The sequence below is a fragment of the Crocuta crocuta genome, unplaced genomic scaffold (assembly GCF_008692635.1).
Source record: "Crocuta crocuta isolate KB4526 unplaced genomic scaffold, BGI_CrCroc_1.0 scaffold213, whole genome shotgun sequence".
In the NCBI taxonomy this organism is placed as follows: Eukaryota; Metazoa; Chordata; class Mammalia; order Carnivora; family Hyaenidae; genus Crocuta; species Crocuta crocuta.
In genome coordinates this window covers 763,491-778,903 of record NW_027529442.1, presented here as the reverse complement: position 1 = coordinate 778,903, position 15,413 = coordinate 763,491, and the positions used below count along the sequence as shown (strand labels likewise).

The 15,413-nt window shown below is 40.0% G+C and overlaps 1 protein-coding gene across 6 annotated transcripts in view; it reads left to right on the top strand.

The window, feature by feature from the left end:
- Nucleotides 1–15,413, top strand: part of FHIT (fragile histidine triad diadenosine triphosphatase) — a 1,396,599-nt gene that overhangs the window by 1,122,892 nt on the left and 258,294 nt on the right. For 5 of the 6 annotated variants that reach the window (XM_077760233.1, XM_077760234.1, XM_077760235.1 and 2 more), the window contains 2 exons: nucleotides 12,526–12,671; nucleotides 14,946–14,975. In XM_077760233.1, the coding sequence (XP_077616359.1) occupies nucleotides 12,526–12,671; nucleotides 14,946–14,975 (176 nt within the window). The remainder of the gene's footprint in view (nucleotides 1–12,525; nucleotides 12,672–14,945; nucleotides 14,976–15,413) is intronic. The other variant, XM_077760238.1, reaches the window with a different exon arrangement.

Genomic DNA, 15,413 nt, shown 5'->3' with positions numbered 1-15,413 from the left:
AGTAGTAAGTGCATTTTCCTTAATTATTTTCATAAAAGTAAGTTTGGTCTAGCCTTGTTCAATGTCCCAGAAACAATTTCTGAAATGATTTGAACACTTACTTACATGAAAGAATTGTTTCCCAGATTAAGCAGTGAATGAGCTTGCATGCCATGGGCTCTTTCACCATATACATATGGTGGAACTAGGAATGTCATCGGAGCCTCTTTACCAGCGAATATTTTCGATCTTCCAAGAATGCTTTACCTGCTGAATGTTCCCTTTTTCTGTCTTCTTCCTTCTTTTCTGTCTCCCACTTCCTACTTCTTCTGTGAAGGAGTCTCTGCTGTTTCATATTTATATTTTGGTTGCTCTTTGCCTTCCATAGTATCTGGACTGTGGTGTGTGGGTTGCCTCATTGGCTTGTCCAACCGTACTGAAGATCTAATGGAAATTTGACTTGTCCATGGCTCCTAAGTGGCATTTACAAACCAGACGTTGGAATCCATGCTTTTCAGGACCTAGTGGAATTTGTGTTTGAAAAGATGCTCAAGAGGTCAAACTGTATGGAAGTTTGGGGCCTGTCTGGTCACCCTATAGAAGTAGACACACAAGATACTCTGTCCTCATTCCCACACTGGTAGCATGAAAGCATAGATGGTCAAGTGCTATTAAATTACTTATCTTGCCTGTGGTTTTCCAGCAGATCTCCAATGAATTACAAATCTTTAGCATTATTTTTTGACTTATACTAGACTTAAAAAACTTTTCATGGAGCTTTTGAAGTGGTTTTCATAGTAGAATATACATGCAGTCAAAAAAATTATTTATTGAGGACGATCCTTAAATATTTCCTTCAGATGCTCAGTGTATTTTGTTATTCTTCTTTGCAATACTCTTCCAGGTCTTAATACCTTAGAACACTTGTACAACATTCTCATCTTGGTGTGTTCCAACGCCCAGTTGACACATTACGGACACATACTTTTCAGTGACAGTAACTTTCTTTTTTAATACTCTCCTAACCAGAATTATTTAACTTCCATATTCTTCTATGTATCTCCAGGACAATACCAATAATAACAGATTTTCACAGTTGTTACTTAGAGACATTGCAGTTCTTACACCTGACTTCTGTATCGTCGAGAAAGGGGGAAAGTGAGCCTGGGAGCCAGTATTTGTATTGCTTACTAATTGAAGATGGCAGATACTTGATTATGCACACTGATATTCTTCCATCCCTCATGGCAGCCCAAACTAATAAATCCCTCCATTCTTCCCTTCTGATTCCTATCAAGGACACACAATCCTCTTCAAAATACTGCTCTAGGCAGCTACTACTGGTTAGTTGGAAGTTGACAAAAGAGATGAAACCTGTTTAAGAGACTTGCTCTAGTCCCTGGGAACAGATGATGAACAGAGCCCCCTGCTGACCTGTAGTGCTAGTCCAGTCTGACTACACAACTACTGTATCTGGTTGCCATGGAGAAGGAAAAAGAGCTTTGGGGGTCTCACACTGCAGTTAAGGGCCCTGGTCCTTAAGTAACATATATATCCTTTCTGCTCACAATTCCTTGGCCAGAATTCCTGCAGCTTCATCTAACCACAAGGATCCAGGGAATGTCATCCTACCTTGGGCCCAGATACAGAAAGAACTTGAAATAGTTGGTAAACAGCACTAATGACCTTCTTATCCCATTAGATATACTTTAATGTTCAACTGCTCAGCATATTTTATTTACCAGAATGGTCTCTTGCTTTGCCACATGAATTAATAGGATATTTACTTTTGGTTTAAAAAACATAAAGCTTTTTCAGGCACTTCTGTGTTGAGGTATCCCAAAGACCATCTCCTGAAACATTTGGTCTGTGCAATGTTCCACAAAGTAGTAATAATATAATAGTAATAATAATAATAAAAATAAATATAATAATGCTGGTGTTACTGTTAAGCATATATGATATGTGCAATGTTCCACAAAGTAATAATAATAATAATAATATAATAATAATAATAAATATAATAATGCTGGTGTTACTGTTAAGCATATATGATAAACGCTACGTGGTATCTTTTTGAAAAGTCAGTGCATGTTAGCACATTAAATACCCTGTTGAGTACTGCTGTAAAGAAACCTTTTAGTTCATTTCGTCTAGTATTTCTTAATTGTCTTTGACCGCACATTTTTCTTCCTGTATAATGTGTAATAACATCTCATGGAACCACCGTTCTGGTGAGTCGCTGTAATAAACACTGCTATACATACATGGAAATTTCCGTAACTTAGGAGTCATTGAAACAGCAAAGATGATTTTACCACATGGCCTTAGCCAAGATTTTCACTTAGTAATTGTGTGACCTTGGGCATGTAGTTTCACTTTGTTGGCCTGAACTTCTAAATGTGGAAACATGTGGGTGATATTATCTACCTCAAAGGGTCAGTGATTATCACTAGAACATATAAGGCAGCAAACGAATGTTATATATTCTTTCCCTCCCCTTCTGATAGTATTTACTGTTCCCCACATATTTGATTTAATGTAAGCATGTTTTTCCCATCCTGATTATCTTAGGATAATCAACCTAAGACTCCTTTGCCTTGAAAAATTCATACGATACCGTGTGACATTTAAGCCAAAGAATCTACACCAAAGTGCTGCCAGGCTGCAGGACCCTCTTTTGTTTTATTTTCTTTGAAGTTTGCATGTTTACTTCTCCCTATGAATGTGATTCTCACCTCTGAGCATCCAGATGCGTATAGGTGTTTGAAGGATGGCTCAGGGCAGATCTGCCTAGTGAAGGATGCCTGGCTTCTCTTCCCCCACATGATTAAGGACTCACCATGACTACATGCTTGGCCTAAAGCATTCTCCGGGACAAAACATGAGAATTCTCAGGGATCCTGAAGAGATGCTTGCCCTGAAATCCAGGTATGAGCAGAGTACTAGCATTAACTTAATCACACTTTCCTGGAATTTATCATATTCTGGAAATCAAACTTGCCTAAAATAATATTCATACCATTTATACTTATGGTTGATGAATATCCCATGATGTTTTCATTGAGTTACTACAGTGGATATTTTAATATCCAGTGAACAAAGATGTGGCCCACACTGGTGAGTTGCTTCTTCAGAATTGTATTGCTTAATTTTGGGGTAATATTTCTACCTTTCTGATAAGAAAATTTACAGAAGTACTTACATTATGAATGGTAGATTACTTTTTGAGATGCCACCGACTTTGATTCAAAGCTCTGCAACTGTACTATTTAAATCAAATAAATTTACTCTTCTCTTAAAGAAAATACCTCATGGTCTATCCTGTTGTCTGAAGTGACATTATGAATTATTTTAAACATTTGCAAGGGCTAGAATTATTTGTTAGAGCAAATAACTCATTACACAGGGTCTTCAGAAGTCTGCAGTGCAAACTGGAAAGTTCATAGCTTGTCATTGAACTATAAACTAATCTGCAGGAGAGATGAATACACTCTACTTTTTTATTAGTTCAGAAGAATGACTAATTCTTCATCATATTATTTGATGCTGACTTCCTCCATATTCATATATGCACATGCTAATCACCCTCATCAGAATCAATGATATTTTGATGGTTTGATTTATTTTAGTAATTTTTATATTCTGAATCCCTAGAATAGATCAGATATAGAAAAATAAATGGGAGCAAGTCTGAACAACTCCAAGAATAATATTCTGCTGTCTACTTTAATTAATCATTTGAATCAGTACATTTCCATTTCTCTGTCATGACTCTACATTTAAATATTTCATATTTGTCATGGAAATGTACATAACATTATTTTTAGCTCATCAATTATGATCCATGATAAGCAAATTTTAAATTTGTCAAATTTATTTTGAATAAAAATGTAGCAACATAATGAACATTTGATGTACTTGGGCAAATTCTCACTTTTGCAGCATTTCACTTTGTTTTTGACCCCATGTGGCCTTTGCACTTGTTTTTGTGTTTCTTCAGGCAGTATAGGAGGCCACAGAAATGACACGTGCATCTCTTATTACATGGCCAATCTGATTGGTGATGACTGCTCAGAAATAAGGATTGAGAAGCAATCTGAATCTCTTTGTTTTTTCGTTTTTGTTTTTTAATTTTTTAAAATGTTTGTTTATTTTTGAGAGAGACAGAACATGACCAGGGGAGTAAGAAGGGTAGGGAGAGAGGGAGACATTGAATCTGAAAAGGCTCCAGGCTCTGAGCTGCCAACACACGGTCCAATGCGGGGCCTGAACTCACAAACTGTGAGGTCATGACCTGAGCTGAAGTCGTTGTTTAACCGACTGAGCCACCCAAGCATCCCTGAGTCTCTTTGGTTCCAGGAGAGAATTTTGTAGCTTATTATTGATGTCTGCCATACATTTAGCACTGGAAGGCAGTGGCAGAGATGTAGTGTTTTGCCATCTCATGTGTAACATCAGGCGCTTTGCTTTGGGAAGCCGAACAGTTGAGTTTCAGTTCCAAATGTGTGCCTGTATGATTTTGAGCAAATAAACTAAACTCTCTTCTCCCATTCTTTTTTCCATCCCACAAGGAAGATATTGATGGACTAATAATTGGAGGATAATGTTTAAGACTCATCCCAGCTCCCCAAATACCGTGGTTGTATATACTCAGTAGGATGTTAAGATATGTTGGGTACCTATTTATTTTTGTAAGATCCCCAGAACTTTTCACAGTTACCTGACTGTGGTGGGTTGGTATAGTGATGACACCCAATGCAATAAGATTCCACTGCCCGTGGAAGTGTAGTCTCTCTACTCCTCAGGTCAGGAGATGGAATTTATTTAGGCACCTGGGTGGATCAGTTGGTTAAGCAGCCAACTTTTGATTTCAGCCCAAGTCATGATCTCATGGTTCATGAGATGGAGACTGTGGGGCTCTTCACTGACAGGTGGAGCCTGCTTGGGATTCTCTCTCTCTTTGTCTATCTCTCCCCCACACCTCAAAATTTAAAAAAAAAAGAACATTTTTTTAAAAGGAGGTGAAATTTATTTCTCCACCTTAAACTGGGGCTAGCCCATGAGTCGTTTGACCAATAGAATGTGGGAGAACTTAAGCCTTCAGAGGCCTTAGAGTTTTTGCCTCGGGATTGAGATGAAAAAGCATGTGGAGTGAGGGCCCCAATGGACCCAGCTGAGCCCAGCCCCAAGCCTACCTCCCAAATAAAAGCAGTCACATGAGTGAGACCAGCAGCAACAACTGCCCACCAAATTAGGATAAGAAAACAAATTGGTGTTATTTTAAGCCACTGTGTTTGTTGCCATAATGCAGCGGTAGATAGCTGGAAGTTGGAAGTCAGTCAGTAGATCGCCTGTGTCTGGAAGGTTCTAACAGTTGGTGATGAGTATCATGAGTTACCTTAGTTCTCCTCCAGGTGGTTTTTGCTCCCCAGTAGGCTAGCTGGGCTTTTCATAGCATTTTGGTCTCAGCATTCGAAGAGGACAAAAAACAGAAGTTGTAATGTCTGTTAAGGCCTGACCCTGGAAAGTCACACAGTGAAACTTCTATCACATTTTACTGATCAAAGCAAGTCACAAGGCCAGCCCAAATTCAAGGGGAGAGGAAACAGACTTCAACTTTTGATGAGAAGAGAAGCAAAGTCACTTTGCAAGAGGGTAGGTGGGACGGGAGGGACTTTTGTGGTGATGTTTGTATACAGTCGACCACGTCAACTTAAGTCCTGGACCAGTGCAAAAATTCCACTTGATTTCTTTCTTTCATTGTATGTATTCTGGGTTAGCTGTGTGTCACTAAGAATCCAGCACAGGGTCTGACATGTTTTGTTATCACTTCAGTGTGGCAAAAACATCCCGAGTGTTTACATCCGAGGATAGAGACACTCACTTCCAGACTGGTGGTGAGATGAATAGGGAAAAGAAAGGCATTAAGCTACCAAGTTTCTCGTGGTCCTTGGTCATATAAATAATGGTGAGTCCGTGACTCTGGATTACTAGACTGTCCAATAGGCCATGGGATTTTTCAGTGTGTCTGTCAGCCTGACCCATTGATATTGACTGTTGTAGCTAAGCTTTCTCCAGAACCTGCCAGCTCAGGGGAGCCAAAGGTACCTTGAAGCAAGCCAATCTCAAATATAAAAGGGCCAGATAATAGCTACATTTGTGGTGAACATATCATAAGTATAGACTTGTGGAATCACCTGAACCTAATGTAGTGTGCATCAATTGTACTTCAATTAAAATGAATGAATGAGTGAATGGCAGGGTGGAAGGAGCCAAAATGCAGGCTCCACATCCTTCTATGCTTCCTCCAGTTGAACCCCTGATACAAGGTGAGGTGGTTATCTCATTCTTGATGTCAGTACTCACAGTTCCCTGTTAGGATGAGGACATACTTATTACTTCCCTTGCCCTGAAGCTTCCTCCCATGGTGGGATTCCTACTCTCTGCTTTCTTCATTTCAGGCTGTGTTCGTCAGGCGGTTAGCAGTTTTGCACAATATTTTCATGTTTCATGAAACCCATGTCTCTCTTCCACAAACAGAGAGACTGAGAATGCAGGACATACTTTTAACATGAGGGTAGACAGAGACTGAGTCATAAAGTACAAAAAGGTTTAGCATCACAGTGCTATGGTTAATAACATGGACTTTGGAATCAGGCTTGGGTAGAATTCCAGTTTTAGTTTCATATTGGGTGTGCTGACTTGTGCAAGTTTCTTATTTTCTATAAGCTATAATTTCCTCATCTGCCAAATAGGAATTATAATAGTAGTTTATGGGTTTACTGGAAAGATTAAATGAGAGTACATTTATAAATGAAACCATGTTTGTGACCAAAGGAGGAATGTCTGACAACTTTCTTTAAAGCTAACCATAAGTTGCCAGGCCACTTTCAAGGAGAGATCTTGGTCCAAATTTGGAGAAATAGTTTCCGATTTTAGAAAATTGACATGCAAGACCATACTAAAAAGTTTATCTCATGCCCCAAGGCAGAGTTAGATTCTGCCTCTTCTATGCTCCCACAACATGCTGTACTGATTTATATCAGTAGTCCTCATCTCTCTGTGTTGTGATGATCTCTTTATACTGCTTGACAGTTTGGGACATTAGTGTGAATGCTTCAAGGTCATTTCCTCTATTGTATTCATCTTTGTGCCCTAAATGCTAACACAGACTCTGGACTGAGAGGAAGCACTAGTGGTAGGATGGATGAGCACATGGGCTGCAAGCTGGCCCACTGGTTGAATTACTCCCCCATTTGTAAAATTAACATTAAATCTCGTGTGTACGAGGAAGTCTTCTTTGCTTTCCCTCTGTTATGAGGAATCTCTTTGTGGACCACAGAAACTAAACTCTAATCATTACCTTCTCTTCTTTAAAAGAAAATGTTGTTACTAAATGGACTTCTCTACTTTGGATTATAAGAGAAAGACCAGCTTCCATTTGATACTCTCTTTCATAGGTTTTCACCCATGATGAATCCTGGATAAACATATATTAAATTCAATTATGTTGATTAACTTCTTTGAGGGTTATTATGCATGTTGGCCAAAAAGTCTCTTCAGAGGCGTTAATCCCAAGAAAAGAGGACTCAGAAGAAAGTGTGTTTTTATAACCTATATATCATATGGGATTTGCCCACTAACACTGCCTAAGTATCTCTAAATTAAATTATACTGCATCTTTGGTATTACCTTAGACAGTTGCAGCAGAATTACAAGAGCTGTATGCTCTTCTTCAAAATTAATTTGCTTTCCCTGAGTTGTTTGTCTATGAGAAGCATGTAGCACATGATAACCACCATCTTTAAGCAATATGGTGTTTTCTTCCAAAGCTTATGCACTTATTTTAAGGAAATACTTTTATTCTCGGATGGATTTGTGAATAACATACTGTTTTTGTGTTCCTGTGTGTTTGTAGATCATATGCTTCATTTTTGCAATGAAAGATGGCAGAAACTCCTTTAGTTGGGCTGGGCAGTGATATTTAGGATTTATCTATATGATGTTATCACTGCAACACAGATTCTGGTTGTGGTTGATCTTTAAAAGCATCAAAAGTGCTACACAGGGTCAGGAAATATCTCAATCATACTCAGGTATATTGTTTAGAAAGTGAAAATTTTTAAGATCCCATAATCATTTTGTCTAATATGCTATTTAAATAACACTGTAGTCGTCAACTTTGGAAAAGAATGGGTCCCCAAATAGTTCTAAGTTCCTTTAGTCACTTATTTCTCATGCGGTTCCTCTAAACCAAGGGTTGACATTATTAGGTCCATGGGCCAAGTCTGGCCTGCCTCTTCTTTTTGTAAATAAAGGTTTACTGGAATATAGACACACTTAACTACTGTTTGTTTTGTCTATAGCTGCTTAGGCATATAGCCTACCAGCTTACAATTTTTCCACCTGGCCCTTTGCAGAAAAGGTTTGCTGACCTGCTTTAAATCCTTTTTGAACCTGCTTATATGCTCAGCTAGCCACAGGATATTTGGTCACACCAGGAGGCCCCTATGGTTGTCCTGGAACTCTGCCTTACTAAGGTGTCCCAGGTTCTGCTGCATTGGGTGCTTCACTGTGCTTCTGCATCTTCGTATCCTACATCTCTACCTTCCATAGAACTGCAATTATCTGTTTCCGTGCCCGCCTCCCAGACCGAGAGAACTGGGAGCAACTTCCTGATGTCTTTTGCTCATCCCAGAGCCTGGCATAGTGTCCAACCACTTAAGTGGTGCTCACCGTTCACTGAATGAGCAGATGAATTACACTTTCTAGTCCAAATAGAAAGCAGCATTTTTATAGGTATGGAGTTTGAATAATCTAGAAACCACTTCTTTATAGTTTTTTTATAATATTAAAAGGTTTTCTTAAAATAATTTTCCCCTCATCATTTTATGAGGAAATCATTATATTTCCTTGTGCTCTTGTGAAAATTAATTTACATTAGAAATGAGTTTACATTTTTCCAACTCACACCCAGCTTTAGAGCTAATTATGTTAACTATTAATAATAAATCTCCTTGAATTAAAAAAAAAAAACTTGCTGACTATCCCAATTTTGTGTAGACCGTTGAAAATGAATGGATGTTGTCTCCATCTTGTCTGGGTGTCAGTACTCAGAGGTAGCTGATCAGAGGGTCTTGTTCGTAATGTATTCGCTCATTGCAGCAGTACTTAGCAAGTCTGGTGTTCTAGGCAGAAACGAAACAGCAGTAAACAAGACAGCCTTTGCTTTTGTGAAACTTACACCTTCTCATTCAGGAAGGTAGTAGCCAGCCAAGAAAACTACCAACTGGCGGCAAGGGCTATGGCAAGTTGAAAAGACGGTGAGGGAAGGGGGAGAAACTGGGTAGCAGTTTAAACTGGCAGGTCTCAAATGCTCCTTTGAGGGAGTAGTATTGGAATTAGGATCAGAATGATAAGAAAGAAGCAGCCATGCAAAGAACATGGGGAATTGAATTCTAGGGAGAACGGACAGCTGGGACGAAAGCCTCAAAATCTGGGAACGAGTTCGTTGTATTAGATGAACAGAAAGAAGGTGCATGTGGTAGATGTGGGGGGAGTGGGACAAGAGGAGCTTCAGGAAGTAGGTAGGTAGCAGTTGGTATGCAGCCTGTATGAAGGGAGGGCATCTTTTGTGTTCTGGTTCCTTAAAAGAATTTTTTAATGTTTTTTTATTTATTTCAGAGAGAGAGAGAGACAGTGTGAGCAGGGGAGGGTCAGAGAGAGAGATACAGAATCTGAAACAGGCTCCAGGCTCTGAGCTGGCTGTCAGCACAGAGCCTGACGTGGGGCTTGAACCCATGAACCACGAAATCACAACCTGAGCCGAAGCCAGACTAATCGACTGAGCCACCCAGGTGCCCCTGTGTTTTGGTTTCAAAGGAACTGAGGGATGGTGGTTGGTCCTGACTTCCTGATGCCTTTTAGGACCTCTAAGACCCAGGAAGACTAGTGAGTCTGCTGTGGGTCAGGTCGGTGACTCACACTATGCTCAGCAGCTCCAAAGCCACACCCTGGGTCACTCTAGAGCCATCTATCTCCCCGTCAGATCCTGTAGAGCCTACCTGTGTGTCCACTGACAGGTTGAAATGCCTGTTCATCCACCCTCTGGGTCCCAACAGAACAAAGACCATGATCATCTACATGAACACCTGCCCAAGTAAGCACCCTTAAAAGTTAACCCTATTTCATCTTACCATTCACATGGAAAGATCGTTTGTTATATGCAGATGTTTTCTTAATAGAGGGTTAGATGGCAAGGAATATATAGTCAGGCCAATGTGGCCTAAATGGGCTGTAGAAAAAATATTCACCTAAATGAGAACATGTTAAGTCTGTCTAACTGTTTTGTGACGTGTTGTTATTAGTATTATTAACATTCAATTAAAGTGATAAATGTATGTGATAGATGACCCTGTGGTTGAGTATACACAGATTAAGCCATTTTGATTCTGTTTAATAAATGTTTTGATTCATTAAACATTGGGTCAAGCTGATCCTTAGTACCAGACAAGGAAAATGAACAGATAATAAAATATTTCTGTGGCATTGGAAAAAAAGCAAAAGAAGACCTTTCAGATGTCATCGATACTACTAAAGTTATGTTAGATACAAAGAATTTCAGATTCATTCCACCAAGTTTTACAGTAAGCAGTTGTTTAAAGAAAACGTTCTTCATTTCCCACCTGGTTGCTGTGTTTAGACATAGTTCACCATAGCAGTTATGGGTATTGTTGGAAGCTTGCAAAGTTGTCATCTTGCAGTGGTTTGGTGAAGTCGGTCCTAAGAGAGGGTGGAGGGAGGAGGAAGATGGGGTAAGGTCTCTCTTAACAAAGAAAAGGCAACTCAGTGGGAGTGGAGGCTGGCAATCTGCTAAAAGGAAATGAAAGGAAATTCTTCATTTCTAAACGCTTCATTGACCCATGATAATAAAGCAGCCTTGCCAAAGAAGGATAATTATGTTTTTAAGTATCTGATGCCCTGTGGGTGAAGGCTTCCCTTCTCCTTTCTTGAAAAATGAACTCAGATTAAACCAATGCTCCTTTTCCTAGTTTACCATTGACATGAATTTCCTGATTATGAGGAAAATTAATCAGTTATCCCTTTCTTTTCTTCCCCCTTCTCTTCTGGAAATCAGGCCCACCCAGCTGAGTTCAGTGCATTTCCCTTTGGGCTCTGAATCCTACCGGTATGATAGGCTAAAATGCTTGCAATTCTGGCGTGACTAGCAGTTGTAGAATTGGGGTTTTATTATGCCCCTTAGCTGCCTAACTTCAGGCAAAGCACACTCTTTTAAAATAACAAGAAAAAGGAAAAAAGAAAGAAACCAAAAAGAGCATCAGCGCACTTTTTTTCTTTTGCTGGTACCTGAAAACTAAATAAAATTTAATGTATCTCCGTGTGTGTATGCATGTATGCATGCATGATTGTATGCATGTAGCCTCACGTCTATGAAGAATTCAAATACAAAGACAACTGAAATGTTACTGATGATGTAACATTGAATGTTAATTTGCCACCAACATGTGATCAAACTTAGAATCTCTTTCTCTACCTCTTGTTTGTTAAGGTCAATAGCATAAATACGTTGACTTGTCTGACTTCTAGAATGCATTGGGATGGTTTTGTTTGTAGAAGTAAAAATATCCCTTTTCTTAAATTAATGATTTACTTTCAACTGGCTTCTTGAATTCTTTTTTTTATGTTTTATTTATTTCTGAGAGAGAGAGAGAGAGAGAGAGAGAGAGAGAGACAGCATGAACAGGGGAAGGTAGAGAGAGCAGGAGACACAGAATCTGAAGCAGGCTCCAGGCTCTGAGCTAGCTGTCAGCACAGAGCCCAACGCGGGGCTCAAACCCATGAACCGTGAGATCATGACCTGAGCCGAGGTCGGACACTTAACCAACTGAGCCACCCAGGCGCCCCCTTGAATTCTTAATAATCAATTGGAGGAACACTTTTCATAAATTGTTGAACCACATGGCACATCTCTTATTATAAATGAGGTTCATTGTTAGTTTCCAGGATGTCTGCTCTCCTTTTAAACATAAATAAAACAACTACTATTGTGTGTTCATTATACATTTCTCTAAAGAGATATTGAAGCTAAAATTTTAATCATGATACTCTATATAAAGAAACTGACTGGATATTCTGCTTGTTTTTCCAACCCAGTGCCCTTTGCTGCTTGAGAAGACAGGGCTTTCGAATTGGGGTCAGGAGATAATGGTCCGGAATAGATTTTGCCTCTTGGCATAATTATTTCAGTCAGCACTTGAGTCTTTCTGAACATTAATGCCCCTTTCTCTTAAAAGAATGTCTTGAGCACACCACGGCTTCTCCTTCAAAGTATAATTAGCCATGTTTGTAAGCTCCTTTTTGAACTTCTTGAGGTTTGGTGGTTGGTAAATATTTGTTCTTTTATTCCTTAGTCTTTGAGAGTTCAGGTGCCGGGCCGAGGGAATTCAGTACTGTGTGTATGAACGTGTTGGTAAAAACCCTGCCCAGAGCAAGCAGAGTGTGCCTTAACAGGACTCACCGCAGATGTCCTCGTATGTCCGCTTCGGCCAGTGGAGCGCTTCCGAGACCTGCGTCCGGATGAAGTGGCAGATTTGTTCCAGGCAACCCAGAGAGTTGGGATGGTGGTGGAGAAGCATTTCCAGGGGACTTCTCTCACGTTTTCCATCCAGGTGAGTATCTCAGTAGCTCAGAAATTGTTTCTCTTCCTTTTCAAATCCTAGCATGAAGCTCTCTGTCTTTTATGCTGCCGTCGGACTGGTAAGGCCCCTGTGTTCATGTCTTAAACGATAGCAGGAGAAGGTATAATCCAGGACCACCCTGGCATCCATTAGCCCTGAGGTGGATGGTGGAATATCGGCTGAGGCACTGTCTGCAGCACTGTTTACAAAGCAAATGAGAGTAACACACAAGTGATTTAATGGGCCTTCAAACATTTCACATCTTCTACTGGAACAGACACTGGACAACTTGTGCTCATTCCAGGGTAATTATATTTTGAGCAGCGCATGGCCTTAGCCTTCCTCTACTTCAGTGTAGTAAAGAAATGCAAGTTGGGTGGGGCCTTGCCCTCAGAGGGCTCCTTTTTCTCTTTAACCCAGTCCCCAGTGATTCATTAAGGATTGGTATGAAGCCAGATTGATCAAGTATTCTGTGCAGCCTGCTTCCCAGGAAAGAAATGAGGCCCCCTCCCCCACCCCGCTCCTCCTTCCCTGGAGATCAGTAGGCACAGGTTGATCACGTGGAAGAGGAGGAGGTCTATGGTAAGTCATTGGCTATGGGAATTGAGTAAATCAATAGAACGTATCCTTTGCCCCTTCAGGTCCCCCATGGGAAGAGCTAGGGGTATCAGGACATAAAGTTCTTAGTGGCCTTGACATTGGATGACTCTACACCCATTTGGAAAGAATTGGCTGGTTCTGTAATGTGAGACCTTGCCTTCAATGCTTTAGTTATAGAGACTGTTTACCATCCTTCTACTACCCTCCTCATCTCCCCACCATAGACCTTCAAAGAAACAGATAAAGAAGGCCACTATTTTCAAGTTCTGAAAGGCTCTGACTAAAAATGCTCCTAAATGCTTCTTTACAAAGTTTTTGCTGCCATGTCTATGTTGAGAGTAAACTCCCTCTAAAATCCATTGTGTGTGTGTGTGTGTGTGTGTTATATATCAAACCCTTCGAGTCACCTTTGTGCAGATCATTAAGCTCAGGGTGGGTTTATCAAGCTTATCCTACAAGTTATGTTTCCAGAGAGTGGCTGGAGGCATCTGTCAGCGTTAAATGAAATACTAGAAGAATATTCATCTTCACTAGAAATGGCCGGTGCCAGTAGTTATCTGATATGATTTACTCAAAAGCAAATTCCACAAACATAGGGACTGACTTGTGCATAGCACTTGGAGTACTTTCGTATATGTAGTGTTTGCAAACCTTGTAAAACTTTAAACCACAGTAAGGTGTTTCGTTATTCTGCAATCATGTGAACCTACAAACCAAAGTTTTACAAAACATTTACTCGTTCTGTGCACTCTAATCGCTTTTTGTTGTATTGTCTGATTTGTTTTTAGTGCTGATCACAACCCACTGAAGCTGACTTCATGACCCGCTAATGGGTTGTGACTTCACGATTGAAAGCCACTGATACACAGTTCTGGCCACAGCAGGGCAGACATTCTTACCCATTAGTCTGGGCCACAGCGATAGAAAGACTTGCTAAAAGTTGCAAGGTTCTAATTCAGTTCTGCAATTTTGCAGTACTGCAGTTTTGCCTATTCTGGTATCTCACACCAAGTAAGGGCTTGCTTTTGCTTTGTCTTGTGACATAACTGGGCGAATTGGCTCATTTTCAGCTAAACAAATTAAAATGTTGGGTTTTAAAAATCTGAGAGAAGGAACCAGGAATGGGAAAAGGGCTCAACTGCAATGAATGGTCCTACTTTTTTCCCCCAAGGTCAGGACAGCCAGAGAGAGCCCACTCTTGGGTGGTCTTCCCGTATAAGACAGCCCATCTTGCTACTTAATGGATTATGTTTACAGCAAAATTTTTTTTAGTAGAGACTTCTAGAAACTGACATTAATTAAACTACATCTGATTTAAAGATAACCAAAAGGTGTGATAATTTACCTCCTCAAACATTTCCAAACTTCCTTTAATGCAATTAAAACCATAGCCAAGAGCAAAAAGCATGAAAAGTAGCAAGAGGGTTGGCTCCCTGGATAATTTATATCATTTTTATACATAACTTCTCACTTACTCTCAGGCAGAAATGGAGAACTGTCTGGTCCCACACATTTGAAGTGAATGGTTCCCATGAGAATACTATAAATTAACACACAATGAAATTGGATCTAAATTATTAACTGGAGGTATTTCTGAATAAGCAGGAGATACCGTCTATCTGTTATCGCCTCTGTTATTTATCTATTTTTTTCTCCTACTTCTAGGATGGCCCTGAAGCTGGGCAGACTGTGAAGGTGAGTGCTTATTACGTGCATACAAATTAATAAGGGGCAATTATGAGAACTAATAAAAATCACACGGAGCCATTTGCAGCACATCGCTGGTTCATTATGGTATCTTCGAGGTCAGAGAGACCCTCAGTGTTAGAGCCATAAATCCTGACATTACAAACTATGCCAAGCAATATGTTTCCCATTAGTTTACAAGACATTTACCTTTTGTAGTAAAATTATTATTGTGTAAAGGCGAAAACAGAAGCTAAATCAAGAAGTCCTAAAACGGAAGCTGAAGTCAAAAGGATTCAAGTTCAGGCACTTTCTAGGAAAAAGGGTGTGAGCTCTATGTGGATTGGAGGGTCCCATTTGAAGCTGGGGCGTCTTTGACAGGCCTTCTGGGTCTTACACAGCCTATTTCTACCTCCTCATTCTTGAGCGACAGGCTAAGCGAATTGT